Genomic DNA, 24700 nt, shown 5'->3' with positions numbered 1-24700 from the left:
ACTGACAGATATATTGCCTTTTAGTTTTCTGAATGTATTTTTTAGTTCTTTTAGCACCACAAGCCAAGTGCCTTTAGTTCCATTATATTAAAAACAAGCCAGACATCTCTATGCTGATGTCTCCAAAACTCAACAAATCACTTCGAAACTATCTAGATGGATAAATGGCACTGCAGGCCAGAGGAAAAACATTTATTTTTGATTTTGAGGTGAGCTGTCCCTTTAACAAACATCCACATCTAACTCCATCCAATAGCTGTTGAGATATTTTACTCTGGACTCAAGTGCTGGACCAACCACCCGGCCATACAAATGTTAGTGTTGAATACAGTGACCTTACACACAGCAATACAGGCATCAACAAAGATTTCAGGGGTATGGAGTTCACTTACTGTGCCTGCTGTGTCGAGAATTTCAAGCATACATTGCTGCCCGTCTACCTCCACTTGCTGCAAGAGAAAGAAAAATAGACACAGACTCAGATAATGTCAAGCTCAATTTCAGGTCCACAGGCGCATTATGATCCACATCTAAAATACTCCAAACAATAAGAAAACAAGAGGTGGAGATGAGATAGAAGTGAGAGACAATAATACATGTAAACAATGGGAGGGAAAGAAAAAGAAATATATCCAGGAGAGAGACAGAAATAGAGTTAGATGAGAAAAAAACAAGAGCAGAATATCATGACGTGAACCTGCAGAGCAGCTGCTAACAATCAGCTCATTCCAGTCCGATTCTCTGCCTCTCCCTCTCCTTCCCCCCTCAAGGGACACTCACCTTTCTGTACGAGTCTTCTATTGTAGGGTCATATTTTTCCACAAAGATTCCCTGTACAAACTGAACTGTCTGCAAGAGAAAACACAGAGCAAGCCAGCGTCAGTGATCAATGTGACCTACTGGGTATAAGAACAAAAACATCCAGAGTGGCAAATTGGGACAAAGTGCCATGTCTCCTTGACGTGTCATTATAACAGCTCTTTAGGACATTGACGAAGAGGATGTTCATGATTTTGCCAGTCAGACCAGCCTAGGATACAAAAGTTCATCCTTTGATGAAGTTTATAGACACACATGAAAGACTTATGCAAATTAAAGAGTCTAAGTTCAAACTGTGCAACATTGAGCACTGTGCTCAGAGTGCAAAATGTTTTGTCCACCAGCCAAAGGGCTAACAAATGTACAGTTTTTTACTAGCCACTCAATAGATCACCATTGTTTTTTGGTTGGGGAATGAAGCACATGACCTGGCCACTTGTGCCCTGACTGTGGTAGGTTTACATTAGAGGCAGACCGAGTTCACCTGATAACATCTTAAGGTCTAAGCAAGTCAGCCTGCCAGTTTGAGGGATTAACCCAACTTCGACACCTGGTCGAAGTTAGTTAAGGTGAGCATGCAACATTTCACAGACAGTCATGGCCTCCAGACAGCCTTGTAATGACAAGGCAATACATGAAAGTACAGAATTTGTCTGTTCTTCATCAAACAATGAAAAAAAATGTATTTAATCTGACCAGTGGGATTTGGTTATCAATTACTTTGCTGTAAACTGGTGATTTCTGAATACAGAACTGATAACAAGCATAGAATTGGTGTATGTGTCAACCCTTGACAAAAACATACCTACAGATAGAACTGCAATGATTAGACGATCAATTGATTTAAAGAAAATTAGGTGCCACCTAATTTGACACTCAATTGGTTGTTTCAGTAATTTTTCAAGCAAAATGTCAAACGTTTCCTGGTTCTGGCTTCTTAAATGTAAGGATTTGCTGTTTTTCTTTGTTATTTGTGATACTAAATGAAGAGTCTTTGGGTTTTGGACTGTTGGTTGATCAAAAGAAGCAATCTGAAGACATCACTCTGAAAAATGCTCATAACAATTTGGCCCTTGGCTCACAGTTTTTGGACTTTTTATAATCAAAAAGATTAATCGTTAAAATATTCTGCAAATTAATCCATAATAAAAATCATCTTCAGTAGCAGCCCTGCCTAAAAATGAATGGGATCTGCAGACACAGCCTAGCAAACCTGCAGCACATACAGCTATTTTTTTTAAAGAAGTATACACCAAGACTGCACTAACACACAGGACACTTGCCAAGAAATACAAGCAAGTTGTTGTCTATAAATAGTTAAAGCAAAAGCAAAAATGGTTTTGGTAATAAAAAATTTAAAAAATGAGGACAGTTCTATATGTGCTCTTGTGGCTCCCTAAAATAATAATGAAAAAGTTTTTTTTCACCAAAAATCTCTGAAGCAAAATGTGTTTTTTGCTGTTTGAATGGCAGTCCTACAAAGTCTTAAGGAAACACATGGCAGAGGCAGCTGGGGGCAAGAAGGGGTTCAGGAGAGAATACTCACCAGAGCGGACTTGCCCACACCTCCAGAGCCTAACACCACTAGCTTGTATTCACGCATGGCGGGTTTGCTTCACCGGACAGCCCAACAATCTGCACTGCACAAATGGGGAAAAAGCAAAATGGGACACGCAAAATAAGAAAAATGCAAAAATCAAGAAAAAGAAACACAGAAAAACAAAACAAGATCTAACTTTCTTTTCAAGTAAAACAAAAGACTTTTCCCAGTCTGGTCTCTGAGTTTTTCCACTCCAGAAAGCTAAGATTCTAGTCATTCCTGGAGGTTATGGACAAGAAGCAGCACAACAATGGAGGGAACACCCATAAGTGGAGCTGCTTCAGGGTGGAGGAGGTGAAGAGTATGTGACCCCTCTCTAACACAAACCAGCTGTGGTGTGTATGAGTGTAGGGGGAACTGAAGGGGAGATGATACATGGATCTGGCAGATATTCCTCCTAATGACACAATCATCTGGCCTTCACACACCAAAACACACCCTGCTGTCAGATTCTTTAGTCACTCACTCATTCTTTGTTACTGTAAAACAGCAATATGGTGTCAGTCTTTCTCGACTACTGACAGAAAACAGCTGAGGGAAGTGGAAACTGCGATGGGCAGGAAATTGTGAAATCACTGGAATATCCCTTTAAGGGAGGCAGAGGCTACGAATCATTGGCACACGCTGTGGCGTAAAGTTGGTTGGGTTAGCCAACTGGGTCACTACAAGTTGGGCTACAGAGACGGAGAGGCTGCTACACTGAGGTTTAGTTGTGGCTGGGTGATGTCGGGGATTTCTGATTCCTTGTCTACTTACTTTCTGGCTTCATATCGAATTATATTTTTGGAAAAGTTGACGTCCAACAGTCGGCAAGAGATTGATTTTAACTACAGAACAATACAGTATTGTGGAAATTGTGCATGTCCAAACATTAACTTTTAAAGAGCGAAGAAAAACAGCCCTGCAATGAAAACACATTTTGAGGTTTTACTTAGTTTAAAAGGTAAACTATGTAGGATTTTCCCAAAAAATGGATAGACTCACTTATATAAAAACAATCCCTCTTAATCATCACCCACATCCCACCAGAAGTGTGTGGCAGTGCCTGCATCCGCAGACCCCATCCCCCACCCATACCTTCTTTTTTTGCTCATTATTTTGATATGCACCGGACGCTTTATGAACCAAAAATGTTGGCATTTGATGTCCTGGCAATGAGACTCAACTATCAGGTGCATTTACAAACATCAACTGACAAATCCTACGTATTCTACCTTTAAAAGAGTCACTAAGTTTTAAATATTACAATGCCAAAAATCTCTGGTTCCAGCTTTCAAATTATCATCTGGTTTCTTTAGTCTTCTGTGAGTGTATACTGAATATCTTTGGGTTTCAGACTGTCGGATGGGCAAAACAATAAATCACATTGTTTTCTTGAAATTTGTGAAAGACATTCACAATTTTCTGACATTTTAGAGACCAAAGGTTTCATTGAGAAAATAATTGGCTTAATCTAGAACAGAAATAATTTCTTGCATGCCTCCATCACTTTAGAGCAGAAACAATTAATCGATTGGTTGTCAACTATTAAATTAAAGCTACTGCATGGAGTTTTTAAATTGGATATGAAATGGTGTCAACTTATTACTGATGCTTCTATATTAACTACATTTACAAACAAGCTCATAAGCGACAAGATTAGCCATTTCTGTAAAGTTGTTCTTAATGCCTACCATGAGGTTGGATTCTCTTTTAAATCTGATGAGACAAGTCTTCCATTTTTCGTTTCATTTACGTATACTTTTGATTATTATAGTGGAAACACTACTGCTTTTGTCCAAATGGGACTCCAAAATCAACAAAATATCAAAGTTCCTAAATTACTTAAATTACTAACCATTTTGATCATCGGTTAAGCCTGGAAATATATGGCTTTCCCTAACAAAAAATGTATTTTATTTGAAATTTGCAAACATTTCCCTCTTGTTATTATAATTAATTTAATCACCATTTCCTCCAGCTGTTTCTGCACTGAAAATCAAGATTAGCACATCAAATTCATTAAAGAGAATAATACTAAAAGACAGTGTACACTAAGGTACCGTTGTTTCTGGGGCTTCAGTATATGGCAATCACTATCCTTAAGCTTCACTGTACCAGTTACTGATAAAAGATGAAGCTGTGCCCAAACTTTCTGAGGGAAAAAAAGAGAGAAATACATCACGTTTCTTCGAGAGCACTACAATCTGGAAACCAGAGGATTCAGCATTTCGGTCATGGGTTGAAAAGTGCAGCTTGATGACATCAACGCTCCGCTGAGAGAGTGGCTTATGTTAAAATCAGGTCTCAAAGAAGACGGTATAGCCTTCACTTGATAATCAACCCTATTTGCAAACCATCAAAAGCTAATTGCAGGCCATTCTGGGGAGCAGATGATCCCCTCCTACACTGTTCTTTTTACAGCACACTCTGTCAAAATACTCAGTGGGGTGGACGAAGGACTAAGGACCTCCAACTTCAATCACAAGCAGTGACCATGTGGGATATGAAGCCCTGACTGTGAATAATTCATACTCACTAATCCGCTACACACAAAGAGAAGTTCTCCTTGCACGATTAGGGAGGAGCCACTGGGAGGAAAAGAAAAAGAACAGAGTGCTATGCAAAGAGTCTCTGCTGCACTCTCATGTAAACATTCAAGTACAGAGCCAAGTGCAGGCACAGTGTCACATATACGGTGTCACACAGACAATGTCACACTTAGATTTAGGCTAGGCCTCACTTGTCAGCTGCACACACGTCATGGTTCTTGTGGACACTGCGGACTGACCCCTGCTAAGACAGATGATGTCAGGACGGCCCGCTCTGTGACAGTGACAGTTTAATTACTATGTGACAGCTTCAGAGGTTGTTATGAAGGACATCTGCTCCTCCACAAAGTGTACAGTCAAATTCTATCTGGTCCCTTTCTTAAAAAATGCTTGAAGGATGAGCAAACTGAGGTATATATCAGATCTATCCATTAAGAGTTTGTTTTCAAATCAATTCAAGTGGATGACCAGGGGAGAAAACCAGGCGTGAACTTTTTGCAGCTTCTGAAGGGGGGCATGAAAGAAAAAGTTTGGGAACCACTGGCCTATGCTGATACTGTGACCAGGAGTTTTATTTCATATTACTGGTATTTCAACACATTTGACATGAACTGCATAAGTAAAAAGAGAAGCGACTGAGATTTTTTTCACTTCTGCAATTGTGGGTGCTTACTACAGCGAAAAATGGCAAGATGAAAAAGAATATGGTCATCCAACTAGCCTGCATATGTATAACATAGGCTCTCTTAACCAGATTCTCACTAATTCGAGGGCAATACTCTTTAAGGAAATGAATGCCTACTCAAACTGCAAATTTGAGTTTAAGTGAGGAAGTTTACACAGTTCCTGTTCCAGTGATATACAAGCTGCAGCCAAATCAGTTGCCCACATTTCAACATCCACAGGATAGATAAAGTTCAATATGATCTTATCATGAAAATGGCAAATGTTTTAGCAACGTTGGCACTTGGTAGTGTGTATTTACTTTAAAAATGTAGTAGGTAGTTATTTTCCTTTTAACTTTTACATAATTCTGACATCCCTATATATCATAAAATATAGGTCATATGAAGATTGATACATTATGTACTGTTAGATGATGCAGGTCAACTTTTGCATACAAGTACAATCAGGTTTTGAAGTTAAAATGCATCACTGAGCATCAAAACACTTAAAAAGGCAAGACTGTATGTCTGAGTCGGAGAGGACAAAATTTCTCAGCTTGAGTGTGTAAATTCATGTTCTCGAGAACGGCAGAGTGACTGTGCCAAGACACAAATACCACCCTCCCCAACTCAAATGACCTCACAGATAAAGGCTCAAACAAATTCTGCTTAATATTGAATTCGTGAGCAACACTCGTCTTCTCTGAACCACTTTCTTATTGAGATTTCCGCTCATAAGAGCAGCCTGTTCTACAAAAGCGACAACAGAATGTGGGACATGACTGAAGAGGATGCTGTTGCTCTGACATCTTATCTACAAAACTTTCATACCAGGAAAACTACACACACTGCTGCACTCTCTCAACTGCCTGCCTACACACTCACGACACACACAAACACACACATACACAAGGCCATTTAAGGACATCTCCCTTTAAACCCTCTTTCCACTGCCCTCAACTACACACTGTCATTCCCAACAAAACAAACACACGGCTGCCGTTACACTGCTCTGTGCTCTCGTAGTAACCCCAGCAAATAAGGAGCGAGGGAAAGCCACATGCCACAGAAAACATGTTCCACCATGACATCACTGCATCACTCACCCTCTACGGCCAAAGGTATGTATCCATCTACGGCTGGAAATTGGACGAGCAAGCAAGCTGCTAGCAAGAATATGCAGCGAGTGTGTCTGGATAAACTATATCCCAAAGTAGAGGAAACTGAAACAAGCGATCAAGATGGTCCACAGCTCAACTACAACATTCAGGATCCACTGTTTCCTGTCGTAGTGAGCCTAATCCGACAGCAATGATGAAGTTGTCACAGTGCCCTGACTCAGCAGGATGATATGATTGACAGCTGCCCTCTGTATCTTCTTCCACCCAGAGCGGATGGCAAAAAAAAAAAAAAAAATGCACACATCCGTTGGTTAAGCTAGCAGCATGATACAGACTCATGTGCCATCTTATTTACTTGCTTGTTGACCCACATAACAATTACAGGACCTACACCGATAAGAAAAAATATCCACTTGAGGTTAAGGGGTAGGAAAAAAAGAGGGTCAGATAATAGTTCTTCTAGTGGAGTGTTTTTTAATGTTGATAAGCTCCTGGTTACTCATTACCTTCACCAAAACCACAGCTCACATCCTTTGTTCACACTTTAGAGATTAGCATAAGAAACCCACTAACATCAGGGGAATAACCCAGAAACTACTGACAGCAGCAAACCTGTCAAGCTCAGGGCTTCAGTAAAGTACTCAGTGGCAACACTTCTTACAGCCAATGAATTTCCTACAAACATCTTAATAATGTCTCGAAAATCACCCAGAAAAAAAAACATGTAATTTGGTACTAATTATAGGGAAAAAGTTGTGAGACTGTTAGTTGTATTCAGTTTAAAAACAGCTGTTGAAAACCAGAGGAATTTCCTTCAAAGTATTGCTCCATTTAGGCCAAACCCAAATTGAAATGTGTTTTTATTATTCTTTTTTTTTCTAGGGCACACCTGTTTGCTGCATGTCATCCCCCCTCTCTTTCTCTATTCACTTTCATGTCATATGTTCAGCGGTCACCTATCAAATAAAGGCAAAAAAACGCCCCCAAAAATAACTTAAAAAAAAAAACAACTTTTTTTTTCAATCAAATTTATCACTGAGAACCGTACAGGGTTTCCCCCGAATGGTTGCTAGGCCCGGTGGTAAGTATCTTTCAACAATGGCAGTCAAGTGAATTTTTTTTTTGTCGGGGGCCTGACAAGGGCAAGGGACCGACTGAAGTAAGGTAGGAGCCTATAATTTCTGGGATAACATAATTGGGGCCAGAATCACAGAACTGACAAAAGCCGTAACACAGATCTCATAGGGCCCCACTTAAAAAAAAAAAAAAAAAATCTTAAAAATTAATTCTCCAAAAATACAATTCCCTGTTCCCCAGTGGGGGGTCAACTTGGACCTGGTGGGTCACTGGGCTTCCAATACACAGGGGGAAACCCTGCCTTAGTCTTTGTTTGTCTTAAAGAAGACCGGGGCAAAAAAGTAATGGTGATAGCCTATATAATTGACAATAGACACTTTATCAATTCAATAAAATGTTCAATAGTCAACAAAGAGTCAACAAAAAGTATCAATGCCAATGGACATTGACTGAAATTAAACATTTTATCATGATAAATTTAAATAAATTATTCAGCTCAGTCCTATGTTAAACTGCACGATTGTCTATACTCAAATTGCACATTTGTGCATGTTCGGCTGACCTGCTTGCTGTGCCAAAACTAAAAGACTATCTAGCTTAGCAGTTAATTGGAATTAATTAATTGGAAGTACACCAATTGAACCCTGCTTCTAGTTTAACCTATAATTAGTGCCAAATTACATGGATATTTCTAGGAAACTTCCTCAGAAATTAGGAATTTACAAGCCTGTAAAATTAACCATTACCACCTGAGCTTTAAAAAAATGCTTCCAGAGTGGAAACTACTGTAATGTTTTGTATTTTTTAAGTGCTGAACTTAACATGTGAGACACAACACTACACTAACTTCATTCTTATAATCAAGGCTTACTATATGAGTAATGAGGATGTTTCTGATGTCAACCCTTCAGGGAAAGATCTCTGATGCCAATGTCAAACTTCCAACAATTATCTTTTTTTTTATTATTATTATTCTCTACATAATGAGGAGAAATTGACTTAAAAGAACCAAAGTCTCTCATCATTTAGTTTCACAGTCCTTGCACCTTTTTTTTCAGGTTCACTACTACCCTGAATGCCCCTGTGAGTCAGAGCAAAACTGCAGCACAGCACACAAAACTTTGCAGTGACTTAATTATGACAAAGATCTGTAACTGACAAACACCATCAGCCGAATGCATCTGTGCCGCTGGGGCCTTGACCTGTAACCACATCCTCTTTCCAGAGCGCGAGAAGGCTTCATGCTGATAGGATGGAAAAGGAGTAGCTACCTACTAAAATAGTCTCTTCCAGTCTCTGTTCCTGTTCAGGAGTCCAGACAGCAGACTGGCTTAAAGAGATGGGGGGGTGGGAGTGGGTTTTAAGCCTGTATCTCATCGTCAAACCTGGGCTACGAAGAGATTCAGGGCACAGGATGAGGCAGATGTGTCGTTTCAGTTAGAGAGACAGTTCAAGCAAAAACAAAAAGTTACATACTTTCCTTCTGGCCTGTAGTGCCATTTAGTTGTATTGCTGAGTTTTAGAGATATTAACTGTAGAGATTTCTGCTTTCTCTCAAATTTAATGGAAGTAGATGGCACTTTGTGGTGCCCAATGTGCGAAAAAGTCATGTCTTTTTCCAGAAATCATGACCAAGTTAGTCAAGTTAATGGGGGACTACTTTTTCATGTTTATTTACACAAATACATAACCTCTCGCAGAAAGTGGCAGATACCTAAATTCCACAGTTAAGAACATCACAATAAAGTAACTCAACATAACTTAAAAGTTTCCGCAGTCCAAAAAAGGTGTAGGCTGAAACTACAGCTTAGAACGCCTACCCTTTCAACAACAATCAAAATAAAGACAAAGACAACACAATACAAAATGAGAGGCAACTTCTATCTTGTAACTTTCTGCGCCATGTTCATCTGACATTGTTTCTATTTCATCATCCATTTTCATATTTGTTCAGTGTGCCTTTTATTTAAACCTTTTGTTTAGACCTGCAATGATTAGTTGACAAATTGATTAGTTTACAACTACTAATCACCAACAATTTTGATAATCAATTAATAATTGTGAGTCTTTCTTTTAAAGAAAAAATATACAAATTCTCTGATTTCAGAAGTGTTAACATTTTGTTTTCTTTAGTCCTCTATGACAGTAACCTGAATAGGTTTGAGTTGTGGACAAAACAAGAAAGGGCTTTGGAAACAATGATCAACATTTTTCACCATTTTCTGACATTGTATGTACCAAATAACCAATCAATTAATCCAGAAAATGACTGACAGAGTAATCAATGGTGAGAATAATAATTTGTTGCAACCCTACTTCTGTTTGAGTCTACTCATTATCTTTAATGTTTTCAGCTCCGTGTTATAACTGCTTCTATGGTAGAAAAAAAGTAGTTCCTAGATGAAACCCAACAAAGTCTGTGGATTATATGTGGAAAAATATGCGTTAGAATTTTGGGGTGAACTGTGCCTTTAACACAGGGTGTAAAACGTGCCTTTGAGACAGTTAGCCTCCTTGCAGCAATGTCTACTTCCCTTGGAAACTGCAATGATCTATTATTAATAAAGCTGACCTGCTGTGTGTTTATAGTTTGGGGATGAAGCACACACCTTTCCTGTCTCACACTACTCTCCCTGCAGCAGAAATAACCTGCAACAGGCTGGCACAACAAAGACTGGACACAGTCGCGAGAAATTCATATGAGCTCTTGGGTTATCTCACTGTGAATCTACCTAATTTGCTTACGGCAGTAACATATGCTTATCACTCCAGGTCATGCATGCTAAGTCCCTGCAATCTGTGGCTGTGACTATACCACAGAGCAGTAACTGACACACACACACACACACACACACACACACACACACACACACACGTCGATGCATGATTATTATTACAACCTTAGCTTCCATAACATTAATCAAATTCTGCTCTAATCATAAACCCGCTTACGTATAAGTCCTTAAAGTACCATAATCTTTAATCCAGGCGACTGAGACCAGCATCTGTCCATAAACAATCTAGTTTCATACCAGCAACTGCACTAAGTCCCGTTATCAAGCTTGTTAGCAAAATGCCGCTAACTGGCTAGCTTTAACTGGGACATATCTAGAAGGGAACCCTTGACTTGCGAACAGATCTCGCGACAATGATCACGTTCAACCATACCATCATATTTCCCCAATCACAGCCAAATGTTTTCTGTACCTAACCCCACCTGGAATTTCGCCGCACTTCTCACAATATTACATTTAAGTCGTCTGTACAATTAAGAAACAACGCATACAAATCTCACGAGAATCCCACAAATCAAGGGTTCTCTTCTAGACACGACCAGCTAACTGACTGCGACGGGCCGCGGTCGTGTCTCGAAGGGAACCCCAGACCCAAGAAAGATACCGCGAGAGTAATCATTTTAATCTAAATTATTATCTTTCTCTACTGCTAAGCAAGTGTTTTTGTCCCTATACCGACCCATATTTTAATCACAGTTATGTCACATTATAAACATAATCAGTGTGTGCGAAGCGCAAAATAAAGAAACACCGCGTACAAATCTCTCGAGAGTCCCACAAGTCGAGGGTTCCCTTCTAGACAGGATCACGGGCCGCCGACACTTCACAACCGCTAGCTACAGCTCGTTAGCAACCGAGCTAACTAGCCGACACATTCCTTCCCTTGGCGTATAATCAGAACACAGCTAGGATGTCAGAAAAACACTGCAATCGAGTGTATTTCAAGGCTCAAATGTGAACCGGACCTGGCAGGTTTTAAACCAACCCGCATTCCGGTGTATTTGCTCGGGAAAAACACAGCGGCAGATTGCTAGCTAACGTTACCTGCCCTTCCGCCTGGCCTTGACTAAAATGGGAGTGCACACTCCGTTTTGTACTTGCGGACAATTCTTTTCATTTCTCAGACGTACATAACACACGCCGCGCACTCTGCTGTGTCCGCGTATTATCCCGCAAGTGTTGACGCGACGTGCTCCCACGCAAACGAGTTATTTGACCGCGTTTAGCATGTAGTAAAGTTTGGCATTTGCACTCACCGTTTCTCGCTCGCTGTCTCTCGCCGCTCCGCAAGTGTCAGTTTGCCTCCGGCCAGTGTGCGCAGCAGACGTCACTCCTGACTATTTCTCATTTTTCTTAAAAGGGCATGACACAGCGGCCACTCAGCCCGCTTCATTTGCATGATAACGGGATGCATAGCAGTCATCAGTGTCAGAAAAAATACACACACACGCCCTGTTTCTTATTCATTGTTAGTAATATATTTCAAACCAGCTACTCATTTCCTCCAGAACTTATACTTAAACAGCACATTCTTGAAGGATGAGCGACTTTCTGGTCGTGTCATCTGTCACGGAGTGCCAAAAAAATACGAAAGGAAAAAAAAAGTGTTTTTGTGTGTGAGGTGGTATCACTAAACATCACATTATTGTCCAAGATATTTAAGATTGAAAAACACCACGAGTAAGAGCTGTTTTAAGTATCTTTGTGTAAGTCAAAATTAAAATCCAAATGAAATCACACATCATAATAAGATTTTTTGTCAATTTACAAGTTTCATATAGACACATCCCATTTAAACATTTAAATGTTCCGTTTAGAACCTAAAGGAACAATGTTCACCAATGTAATAAGGAAAATAAGGATCCTCATTATAACCTTATGGAAATAACGAGTTAGTATCTCTAAATAGTAGGTTAGTATCTCAAAATAATGATTTAGTATCGCAAAGTAATTACTAAATATCTAAAACAATGGAAAACTAACAAATAATGACTTAGTATCTCAAAATAACTTATCTCAAAATCATGAAGAACTTTCTCAAAATAAAGATTTAGTATCTCAAAATAATGAGAAACTTTCCTAGAGTAATTACTTGGTATCTTAAAATGAGAACTGTGCTCAATATAATGACTAAGTATCTAAAAATAATTAGTTATCTCATTATTTATTTAAAAATTGTAACTTATCTCAAAATAATAAAGAATAATAAGAAAGTTTCTCAAAATAATAATACAAAAGCATTATTTTGAGATAATTTTTCATTACCACTTACAGGATCTTTTTTCCCCATCACATTTCCAAAAAATTAGCAGTTACAGAAGCTCAGGGCATAGATCAATCAATAGTCAGTTGCCAAAAAAAACTTGTCCATTTTGATTATCTGCTAATTGTTTAAGTACTTTTTTTGCCAAATGCCAAAAAATCCTGAGGTTCCAGCTTCTCAAATGTGATAACTTTGGGGTTTTTTAAACTTCCTGATTACAGCATACTTACTATTTTTGAGGTTTTTGTGGGTAGTTGTGTAAATTTAGCAATTTAAAAATAGCAGATTACGTTTTGAGAAATTGCTGGCACAGTTACTGTAAATCATTTAGGGAAGTCCACATTAAGTCTCAAGTCAATCCAGGCAAATCTCAGGAAAGCAACTTCCAAGGCAGTTTTAAGTCTTCATAACAACACTGACCATCAAAATGACAAAACTTTAGAAAATTTTCCTTTTAAAGCTGTTAAGTGTTTATTACAGGCCTATACCTGAGACCAAGTCCTTTTAATACATGGAAGCAATTGATCGATTAATCAACTAGTCCATCAATAGAGGCAACAATTTTGATCACATCTGATCATGTATCCCCAAATCCCTTTTCACTTAAATGTGAATATGAGCTTGGGAATGGTGTTTTTCTCCATTTTCTGACATATTATAGATCAAACAATTACTTGATCAATCAATAAAGTCTCATGATGGTTAGCTGCAGTCCTAGATCTAACAAATATCTACAGGACATGTCAAAAGCGTCTCACTGTATTAATTTACTGTTCTGGATTTTTTTTGTAAAACTGAGGTGAATGTTTTTACCTTCTGCAACAAGTCTTCAGGAAGTTTTTTTTTTTGTGACTTATGCTCTACTTAAATGTCAAGTGTGCAGCTCTGGCATGGAATGAACACTCCCTGACCCCAGACATCAAACCGGTGACGCAAAGCTGCATCAAGGTCCCTTCCCCATCGCCTTGCTCATCCAGCGTCCTTCACCTGTAACTGCACAGAGTGGGCTTCAAACAGATAACAGGTGTGTGACACAAACATACAAGAATGCGAGAGGAAAGTGCTCCCTTATGTGGCTTTTGTATACACATCCTTAAAACAGTCAGTTGTACAATTTTGGCCAGACATAAAAGAGCAGCACTAGTGTGGATATGTTGGCGAGGACTACCCTCTAGTGGGGGATGAGCGATCCTGCCAGGGCAGCAAAAGTACACTCAAGTTTTAACGTTGCCTCATTTGTAATCTACATTTTTCACAACCCAGATTAGAACTAATGGAATAAATGTATTCATAAGACTACAACAGACGACACAGTACAACTTATTTCTTTATTGTACCATAGTACAATCTGTCATACAGATTTAATACAGTATGCATCAATCCCTTGCTTTAGTCTCTCCATTTATTTGTACTGCCTATGCCATCCTTGGTCACTTGCCATCTTTTTCACACCTTTGTGTTGAATGTAAAAGCACTGTCACATTAAATAGAACAATCTTTACAATCTATAATAAATAAATCACTTTAAAACAAACTAATATCGCAGGAATAGCATTGTATCTGGTAAGTGTTTGCCTTCATAACTCTGAATAAAATCAAATAAAAAAGGCCAGCCAAATGTAAGCGGCCAGCCCAAGCAGGTGGTATATTTAAGGCAAATAAAGACTAACATAAATGCAAGCGGAAAGCCTTTACTGTACATACACATACTTATATATAATTCATCATGTTCCATGTGTGACGTGTTTTTTTTGCTAAATTCAGCACTATCCAAAGCTTCTCAGTCTTGACCTCCCACTTCATGGGTGACATGCAGTACATATGGACAAAACAGAAAAACACACCTTGTCCCCATAAACTCTTTAAAATCAAACGACAAATCTGACCACATGTCTGTATTTTTTTTTTTAACCAATGTTGTGTGAGACAGATGCACATGACAAGGCTGAGAATGGCAAAAAGGCAGATCTGTACATGGCTCTTGAAAAAGAAGGAAAATGAAGATGTGCTCTGTCCGTCATTTCTCTGATACAGTCCGTTAAAGTCGGGTGCAGTTGCTATTGTTTGACATGTGGTATTTTCGCATCTCCATTTCTTCTGTGTAACTTCAGCAAGGAATTCAAAAAGGCCTAGTGGATGTAAGAAGTGGGGGAGTCCTCTCACTGATATTGTCTGTAGTCTCCAAAGGAAGGGGAGGGCATGCCAGTGGGGGTGGGTTCTTCTGCAAACTGGGGTCCTAGAGGGAGAGAAAAAAATAAAGTAAACTTCAGAGTGAGATAACAGCCACTGGTGTCAAGGAGGTAGATTTATAACACATGAAATCATCAAACTGTGTTCTCTGTCTATGCAGTAATGCTTTACGCCTCCATCAGTCATTCAATGGTACAAACCTTGAGGGCTGTAATGAATAGTTCAAACCAACATTCAAATGCTGCACAGCTTTTTTTTTGAATGTCTATTCATATTTAAAAACTAATTCTGCACAGTTGCAGATTAAGATAAGGCTACACTATTATTATTATTATTATTAGTATTATGCTTTTTTTATATAATTAGATTGCAGAGGTGGCTGCACAGGATTGTTTGACTTGTGCGATCCAAACACAAGTCCAGAGTCAAAATTTATTGGAAAAAGATAAAAACATGCTTTAAAGTTTGGAAATCATAACTTCTAACAAATTATTCTGCTTCCATCCATATTTGCTGGCCTTTAGCTTCTCAAAAAAGAAAAAAAAAAAAAAAAAAAACTTTCACTGTGGTCAAAAAATCTGGACATCTGTATCAACGGGGCAGTCTAGCAGCACTCTAATAACACAACAGACTTTTGAAGCTCCATTTAAAAAAATCAATACAAGCTTTGAATGTTTAAAAAAAAAAAAAAAAAGACATTCAGTTCAGCCCCACAAACATCCAATATGAGAAGCGGTACTCACCAGTTGGGAACTGTGAAGAGGCAAACCTAGTAAGCAGGATTCCAGCGCCCTCTATCAACGCCAGCAAGATGCCTCCCATGGCTGCAGAGCCGACCATGGCTACTGGTCCATCTGCAGAGGGACAGGGAACGTTAACGAATTAGATGCACACAGTAATAAGTAGATTACATTGGAAAGTTGAGATGTTACTCTGTGGTAAAGTTTTCATCACTTTGTTTTAAATATACAAAGTTTCAGGATATAGTGAAAAATGTTCATGTTCTTTCTGACATTACAACACAACTTAAGGCCGTGTACGTCCATACAAATGTTAACATTTATTCTGCCGTATCAAACCTGTGTTCAGGTTTAAGTTAAGTGGCGTGTTGGTGGGAATTACACAAGCTCACCATCAGGTTTAAGTTTTCCTGTCCCAGTAAGTGCAACAAAATGAACAGAATAGAGAAACATGGCAATCAGGCCTGATCTGTGCATGTCCACACAATCCTGAGCATAGACATATTATATGTAGACACCACGTTGACTGCTTCAGCTTGTTGCCGTGTTACATCAATGTCGCCGCCATACTAGACAGGTTAAGACTGGCCTATAAAGAAATACGTTCTGCCCCACCAGTAGGGTTGGGCTGATGGCTGATGACATTGTCCACTGCATATGGCTGACAGCAATCTACCACTGAGCCCTCTATTTTCCTAACAGTATGTTTTAAATTCTGTGTTTTTGGAGGTAGCAGTGTGTCCCCTCAGAGGTGCCATAAGGAACACGTTGTTGGTGAAGATCCATATTGACATGAGGAAGAAAAAAAATAAAAAGAAGCTTTTGCTGCTGGTCATTGCACCAACATTGCAGCTCCATATCCTATTAGGCGAACCAAAGATGCTTAGTTACACTGGTGGCAGCTGTGATTCTTTTCTCCACGATGCTGTTAGTGTGTTTCCTTCGATTGTACTGTTGTTGTTTGCATTGTTGTTTGTTTTCTTACTTTCCTGAGTATAGCTCGTTGATAGCTTTGTTTCAAGCTTCAGAGGCTCAACACAACAATCTTATGGACATCTTATCCAGAGTCAAAGAATTTTAAACCTGGTGAGGCAGTGTTTCACTGTGGACATCATCATGTGCTGATTTAGTACACATCTTCCAAACCTAGTCACCAGCGTACAGTTAGTGATTCCTAAGTCGTTACTACGTGCAGGTAGCTTGGTGGAGACACACACACAGTGCAGATAGTCTTAAAGATCTGTTTGAGAAACAAATCTGATTCGCCTGCAGTCTAAACAAAGCCAAATTTTAAGTTCAAATGAATAAATGTGAACATACCCAGTATGAACTCGCATGCAGCAGAGTCACAAGACTTGACAAGTCCTCTAATTTAATGAAGTTCATCTTCTTATTTCCAGTATTAATACTGCAAAAAGGCTAAACTCAAACAATTTCAATAATTCTACTCTTTGTTGCAAGTCAGCACCACATAAAGCTGTGACATTGTTACTGAAGTTAGTCAAAAAGGGTCTACAGAAAAAAACGGTTGATTTTCAGGGAGAATCTAGTGTGTGGAAAAACCATCACACCAACCAGGCTTTAGCTCCAACTTCCTCTGCTGGTACTGGACAGTTTTAACAAATCACAGTGACACAGATCCTCTCTGAACAGAATAGCTGATTTGCACTCAAAGGACAGAAAAACATGTTAGCAAACACACATCCAAACTCGTATCCACTCACTGACTCGGTAATTTTGATAATGCAGTAGGTTTCATTTTAAACCCTGTGCTCAGTGTTCAACAGCAACATCACTGTTTGCCTTTTGTATGAGGCATGCTTGTGCTGTCTGCTGATGGTTAATTGCCAGCTTCTTCTGAGCTTACTCACTTCTTGCAGCAAGGATCGCTCCCGTCATGGCCCCGCTTGTAATTGAGTTCCAGGGATCCTCCTTCCCTCGTACTTTTACTAAACCACAGTCAATCATGGAGAAGAGGCCTCCCCATACTGCAAAGCTTCCTGCAACCCAAAAAAAACATTCACTTCAGTTCAACAAGACACTTTTAAAGCCATTTTGTTGAGTTATTTTGTTGTCAAAAACTGCTACTTCACCCTAAATGGACTTCTTTAGCATCCAATACTCAACAACTGTAGGTCAGAACAGCGGCTGTATTTGTTGTTGACTCCTAAATGACGACGTGTCAGCTTTGATTCAAGTCTGTTATGGCAGTTGAAATGGATTTACAGCGGCTTTCACTAAGGATGTCTTGGCCCAGATCAGAGCCCTTAATGCTGGTTATCTGCCAATATCCAAATGCTGACTAAATATGTGTCTGAAACACTGAAATACACTGCCATAGATATAATGAAATGTTCAAATTCACACACTCCAATTTTCTCCTGCATATGCAGCGAAATTCTCACACGGTGGAGCGGGCTGTGGTAAAGGAGAGCAGTGCTGCAGTATTAGCAGGCTGAGGTGGACAAAGCACAGAATACTGTAAAGAAAGGAGCGGAGTTCATTTTATTTTGCCCAATACCGGTGCATGGAAATATGCCAACACCAATCCTCACACAATGGAAAAAAAACTATCCATACAGCTTATGTAAGAGCTGAAATAAGAACAAGCCAGTAGTACAGTAGTACAATACTGCTGTTGGACAATATATTGTCCCACAAATAACTGCGATAAATGATATTACTAACGTTTTAAGACAATATTATGCCACTGATATGACAACATAATAGTATAATAATGTAAGTACAACCTTTCAAAGAGCAATGAACTTTTAATTCCGACGGCAAGAGGACAGAAGCAGTGCTTCCAGAAATGACAGCAAAACCTGTGTCATAGTTTTTAGGAAAGTTTCTGTTCATTCAGCTTCCGCACTCTAAAAAATACCCACATGCTGCACCCCAGTCTTACAATGGTAGGGAAAATCCTGCAGTTTATTGTGGCATTATTCTTGGCTATAATGTTGGTGGCATTCTTATCTAAACATGCGTGTAATCGCAACAGGCAATATGGTACTATATAAGGACATGACCTTGATCATTTTTGCTGACCTCGATAAGATGATGAAGTAATTATCATGACAGACCTATAAGGAAGTATATTTAGCCACGCAATGACATGGGAATACAGAGGGACGGTGGAGGAGTCGATTACACTGCAGCAGTAGTTTAAGTTCTATTAATGTTTAGGTACTTTTTTCCCCTGCCATGATTAACTTATCAAAATTGTAAGTAGTGTAAACAACATGACATCAAGCAGCCTACAGAGCAGAGTATTTAATAACAAAGATACTGTTTGACTTTAAAGCAGATGATATTTAAATTCAGCAGTTTCTTACCTCCAAGTTGTGGGGCTCTGGTCTTGATGGCTGTCAAGCTGCCTCTCATTCTGTGGCTCATCCCCTACAAGAGATCAACAGCAAACACAGATCAATGAAAATTCCTTGTCAACAAATGATGATGCCAAAATGCCAAAAGTGCAAATTATGGTCATTTATGGTCGTCCAGACTTATCACCTCTACATTTATTTATTGAAAAAGTGAAGACATTTTGGTCACAACAACTCTTCTCAAGACACAGCAATTATAAAGTTAAACATATTGCATGATAATCCATAGCTGTGTTGGACGTGTGTCTATAGTCACATGTAACAGCTCACTCATTTAAAAAGTATATAGCATCTAGGTGGAGACATGTAACCACGGTAACCCATGCCAAGTATAAACTCTCATTACAAGGAGCTACCCTGGTCACTTTCAAGCTTTGTCCGTTACGCTATTGTTACTACTGCATTGCATTGGGAGATATTTATGCCAGCATGGTGTCCAGTGCTTGCATGTTGAAATATTTCACCAAAAAGAGTATGTGCCTTGTGTGCTGTTGATTTCAAAGTAAGACATATTTTGGACAAACTAAAAAATTTCAGATAATGTTTTAGCATATTCAGTAGTATGTTAGTGTGGAATCACACGCAGCAACATTTAAATTTAGCATTTTTCTGTTTAGGACAAACACAGGCTACTGTAAGATAATATTAATCATGTGTGCATGCAGCTACTGATGCAGGACACCACGGCAAGCACTGAAATCATGAGTAGAAGCCATTTTTGTTTAGGCTTGTATATAATTACACTCACTCTCATAAAAACACTCACCCTTTTTATTTTACTGCTTGAATTAAATCTTACTTTACTGCTCATGTTTCTCATCTGAGTTTTTGTTTTTCAACACTGAGCTCAGTAATGTTTTTACATTGTTTCCTCTTTTTGAAGTGAAAGTACTGAGCACTGTTATCCATTACTTCTTACTGGTGCTGAAACCAATATTGTGTGTTTTATTAAATTTTCCAGTGGCCTGGTGGAAAGGCAGGAAATACTTAGGCTGACAACAGAGGTCAATAAAGGACACTGATTATTTAGAGCACTGCTAAAATCATGTAAATGTTATTATGCCATAACACTACTTTTTTCTTTTTTTTTTTTTTTTTTGGCATTTTTGCCTTTATTGACAGTGACAGCTGAAGGCATGACAGGAAAGGGGGGTGAAGAGACAGGGGATGACACGCAGCAAATGAGCCGCAGGCGGGACTCGAACCAGCGGCCGCTGCAGAGGACTAACAGCCTCAATACATGGTGCGCACGCCCTACCGACTGAGCTATAGGGGCGCCCATGCCATAACACTACTGATAATACAAAGCAGTGACATTTCTACACACAGTTGATTGTGCCTTTAATCATCTGAAAATAACAAAACATAGTATTGTGCATGTTCTAAACAGGTGTCAAACCAATCCCTTAACAGTGTTAATGTTAAACTACATGACTAAACTTACCGAGGGTGCGTTTCTGAAGCCTTTTACTGCCTGGAATATTCCTCCTCCGATAGCTCCCATGGTGAAAGCTCCCCCACAGTCGTCCACGATCCTCCAGGGACTAAAAGGATAAGACAGCCTTTAGCAAAGGTCATTGTCATATTTTTAGTTCACAGTATGAAGCTGTATTTTTTTTTTTTATAGGTGCCAATATCACATTTGCTTGCAGATTCTCTCCTGACTGAGTATGGATTGGAAACCAAGGGTCATTATAGAAGAACAGGCACTCTTACTTTCATCATTATTGTTCTGTACTATTTATTATTCTTATGTTCTTTTATTATTATATAGACCTAAAATAAATTAAACAATAAATTAAATACCAAATCATTTGACCTCACTGTTTATTCTACAATCACAAACACGCCATGGGGGACTAAAAGCTGTAACAAAAAAAGATTGGAAAAAAATAAATAAATAAATAAATACCTTGCAAAGCTTACAATAGTTTTACATTTCAACAGCATTTTTGTTTGTACATTCAGAAATGTATTTGTGATAAAGGAAAACTGCTCTGAAAAGTGTTGCTTTTGCCTTTGAATATAAATGATAAGCAAATTAAAACAGAACTACAAAGAGGTTCCCAATTTCATCAATGAATCCAAATAAAATATTTTTTCAAAGATATGATCAGCAAGCAAGTTTTTCAGTAAACTCTCCACAGAAGGTAAAACTTAATATTAATCAATTAGCTGACTGGATGACGTTATTTTCACAGTTGATTAATCTGATTTTTTTTTTCTGAACAATCGGTTATCTATGAAAAAGGTGAACAATGCAGATCAGCGTTTCCTGAAGCCCAAGGTGACTGATGAGGTTGCTGTCATAAAGGACTAAGAAACCAGAAAATGACTTTTGACTTCTTCTTCTTAAAAATTAGTCAAACCAGTTAACATAACAGTTACCGATTAATGTAATAATCAACTAATTGTTGCTGCTCTTGTCTTGTGACAACACCTGGTCTGACGATAGATACTCCTGATTCACGACAGTCGCACTGCATTATAACAAGACTACGAACACAGTAAACTGAATGTCTCTTCTTAATAAGTATCTGCACAGTCTGAGTATCTGTACATCAACACGTTTTTACCTCAGTTACAAGGTTTTCAGATAAACCAGATAAGTTTCAAGGTACCCTTCTGCTGTTGTGCAATCCTCAGGCTGCCCCCAGCAGATACAATTAGCATACAGGTGGCTAACTCAGCTAGCTTAGAAAACACAAACATCTTTAACTGAGCTAATTTCGACTGAACAACTAAAACTGTCACACCGCCGGTCGAGAATCGCTGTAGGTCATATATCACCTTGTGCACGTCAGTAACTAGAGTCAGTGAACTAAATGTGATGATATGTGCGCGAGTAAACCGACAAGGTCACTAAAAACGTGATTTAGCATTAGCGGTCTAATGCTAGTACAAATTGCCCATACTCTTCTATGTAAAGTTAGCATCGATGCTAACGCGAGGTAACCAGCCGGGTTTGACATGTTTCGGGTTCTGTCGCATTTTGTAACGCAAAAATAATTAAACAAGCTTAACGTAGTAGTTATGTCAGTTGGTGACATAGAGCTAATTGAGAGAAACACATTTAAAATGTATTTGTTATAAAATTTATTTGATTATAAGACTCACCACGGCTCTCTGGCATATTCCTCCATTTTGTTCTTTCGCTGTTCCCTCTGACGTAACGCTTATCGACAACCTGACGTAACGACACAACGTGATGTTTTAAAGGGGCAGTTCATGTGTTTTTAAAGCGACATATACAGATAAATTGAGATGTTATATTGTTGGAACAGGCTATTATCTGTCAAGAAAAATTTATAACGGTGATTCGGCCTAAATATAACTATAATAACTCTGTTTTGTAATCCTGTGAGTGATAGCATTAAAGACATGACAAAAAAAAACCAAACACATGCAGCAGGTACAGGTTTGATACATGATACTTTTACTAAAGTATTTCTGTAACACCAGTACTTTTAGTTGCGTAATATTTCTGTAATATTACAGTATTTGTACTTGAGTACAGATTTTAAGTAGTCTTTCTACCACTGCAGTTAACAAATAGTGGCATGGGGGAGAAGAAAAGTTTTGCTTTTTACAGTCAAAGTTTATTCTGTTACTATAGATTTAGCAAGCAGGCACTTTTCAAATAAGAATTTAAAAGACAAGTTTTACAGGAGAAGAAAACAGACAGGGGAATAAAGAGATAGAAAAGACATTGCATAACATTTAAAGCTATAAAAAATAACAGGCCTAAGCCAAAGAAAACACACAGCCCTTGGGATGCTATTTAAAGGTCAAGTGTGTAAGATTTACAGGGATTTATTGGCAGAATCTACTGAGGCAGCAACATCACTGTGTTCAGATAGAATCTCCTTTGGAATAGACATCAGAAAACGGGGAAAATACTAAATATTTTAAACCTCACTCCTGATATTTTTTTCTGTGTATTGATCTAATGTCTGCAAATGAAGCAACCAAAATCAAATCACCACACGAGGTGATCTTTTTAACTTATCTGTAAGGGAGGAAGCAACGGCCAGTTTATCCAGGATTACATAAAAACCTTTATGTTATAAATCCATGAGGTTATCAGCTTTGTGTGTGTGAATATAAATGAGCAGAATCACCTGGTTATGATCTGGTGCTGCTTTGATATTTCACACAACTTTTGATTCCACAATGGCGGCTCATTGTAAGGACACGCTGAGGCAGCAATAGTCCAGGATTTCTGTGTAAAAAGGGTTTCTGTGGGGCTGACCGCCCTCCTCATAAACTTCACCGTGGTTTTCATTCCTCATTTTGGTGCGGCTGCAGATTGTGTTTTCTCAACAGCATCTCCGCACTGTGTGTCCAGTGACACAGTGGTCGTTTCTTGGCAGTCGTAGTTAACATCTACTTCAAAGTTTTTATGCGCACGTGTACGACTTCAACTTTTAATCAACGAGCCAGATATTTTCTTACAGAGTTCTCAATCATTTGTACTAATGATTTAACTGGAATAGTTTCGTGTGGATCCAAACTGTAGGACTGCTCCAACTGCAAGTCACAGAACGTTGTATGGAAAAGAATTTATGGGACTTTTACTTCTGGAAACAGTGGCGCCAAAAATAGCTCCTGCAACTCTGTCTGTTAGTGGAAGTGTGATTAGTTCTAAAATTGTTTGGGAAAAGCACAGTATAAACTGCATGTGAGTCCTGTTTTATTACCTGATCTTGATCCCTATGTCCAAATTTAGTTCTACCACCTTTATTACATTAGCTGAAATAGGTCTGGTTCTACAGGTTGTTTTACTTTGGATCAGATTGCAGCAAACCTGTGTTCATATGGTATTCCAGGAAAGGGAGGTTAAGCGGGGCCCGACTGCAGATTTTTGCCCTGGGCCCCCCTAATAGGTTAATTCAGCCCTGCTACAGAGAGGAAGGAACCTACATGTACAGTTAACTTAAAGACTAAACACCACACGAGAAATGTGGATATACAGTGAGTTACTTTCTGCAGGCAAAGTTCTCCTTGTATCCCTTTTGTTGGCCCTGAACAACTCAACATTTTCATTCTTTCCCCTGTTTGTCCTCCATCTGAGATCAGGGGAACAGCTACAACTGACAGACAGACAAACCACTGGCCTGCAGCCCATTATTAGGAACAAGAAAGGAATGAATCGCTTTCATTGAGAAATGCCCAAATATAGGCATTTCATGGATGCAGGGCTGAGGCAGGGAGATGGAGACATAAACTGCTGCTGCTGCTGGTGGTGGTGCTGTTCTGCTGTTCTCCTCTGAACGCTCAGGACGATGGTGGGTCGACATTACCACTGTTTCCCTGCAGCTTTAAATATGGAAAGAGCAAATGAATTCTACCGAACTGGGGGTTTAACTTTAAAAATACCTGCCTTCAAATCAAATAATCAAGTTTCTCAAAGAAAGTTAAGGGACAAACTCAACCCAGCTGAGCTGTATGATGTGTCTCCTTTCTTTAACTCCAGCTGATCTGTTAAAACAGTCTGCCGTTTGATGACAGAC

At 38.9% G+C, this 24700-nt stretch overlaps 2 protein-coding genes across 5 annotated transcripts in view; both read right to left on the bottom strand.

The window, feature by feature from the left end:
* The window catches only part of LOC146331975 (ras-related protein Rap-1A-like), a 29305-nt gene extending 17324 nt beyond the window's left edge, over positions 1–11981 (bottom strand). The window contains exons 1-4 of one of the 4 annotated variants that reach the window (XM_084737600.1): positions 11865–11981; positions 2366–2454; positions 781–849; positions 393–449 (exon numbers count right to left, since the gene is read on the bottom strand). In XM_084737600.1, the coding sequence (XP_084593726.1) occupies positions 393–449; positions 781–849; positions 2366–2422 (183 nt within the window). In that variant the 5' untranslated portion in view covers positions 2423–2454; positions 11865–11981. Of the gene's footprint in view, positions 1–392; positions 450–780; positions 850–2365; positions 2460–6721; positions 6911–11864 lie in introns of those variants that run through there. The other 3 variants (XM_084737607.1, XM_084737624.1, XM_084737615.1) reach the window with 3 other exon arrangements.
* Positions 11982–14185: 2204 nt separating this feature from the next.
* timm17a (translocase of inner mitochondrial membrane 17 homolog A (yeast)) lies at positions 14186–22451 on the bottom strand. The gene is made up of 6 exons (XM_084737589.1): positions 22305–22451; positions 20632–20731; positions 19137–19200; positions 17673–17801; positions 15805–15915; positions 14186–15107 (listed from the first exon to the last, which is right to left on the bottom strand). Exons 1-6 carry the CDS (start codon positions 22328–22330, stop codon positions 15031–15033), a joined length of 507 nt encoding a protein of 168 aa, XP_084593715.1. The 5' UTR covers positions 22331–22451; the 3' UTR covers positions 14186–15030.
* Between the last annotated feature and the right edge of the window lie 2249 nt (positions 22452–24700).

The sequence above is a fragment of the Lutjanus erythropterus genome, chromosome 2 (genome assembly GCF_056507025.1).
Source record: "Lutjanus erythropterus isolate fLutEry1 chromosome 2, fLutEry1.hap2, whole genome shotgun sequence".
In the NCBI taxonomy this organism is placed as follows: Eukaryota; Metazoa; Chordata; class Actinopteri; order Lutjaniformes; family Lutjanidae; genus Lutjanus; species Lutjanus erythropterus.
The sequence above is the reverse complement of the archived record's forward strand: the minus strand, read 5'-3'. Positions and strand labels throughout refer to the sequence as shown.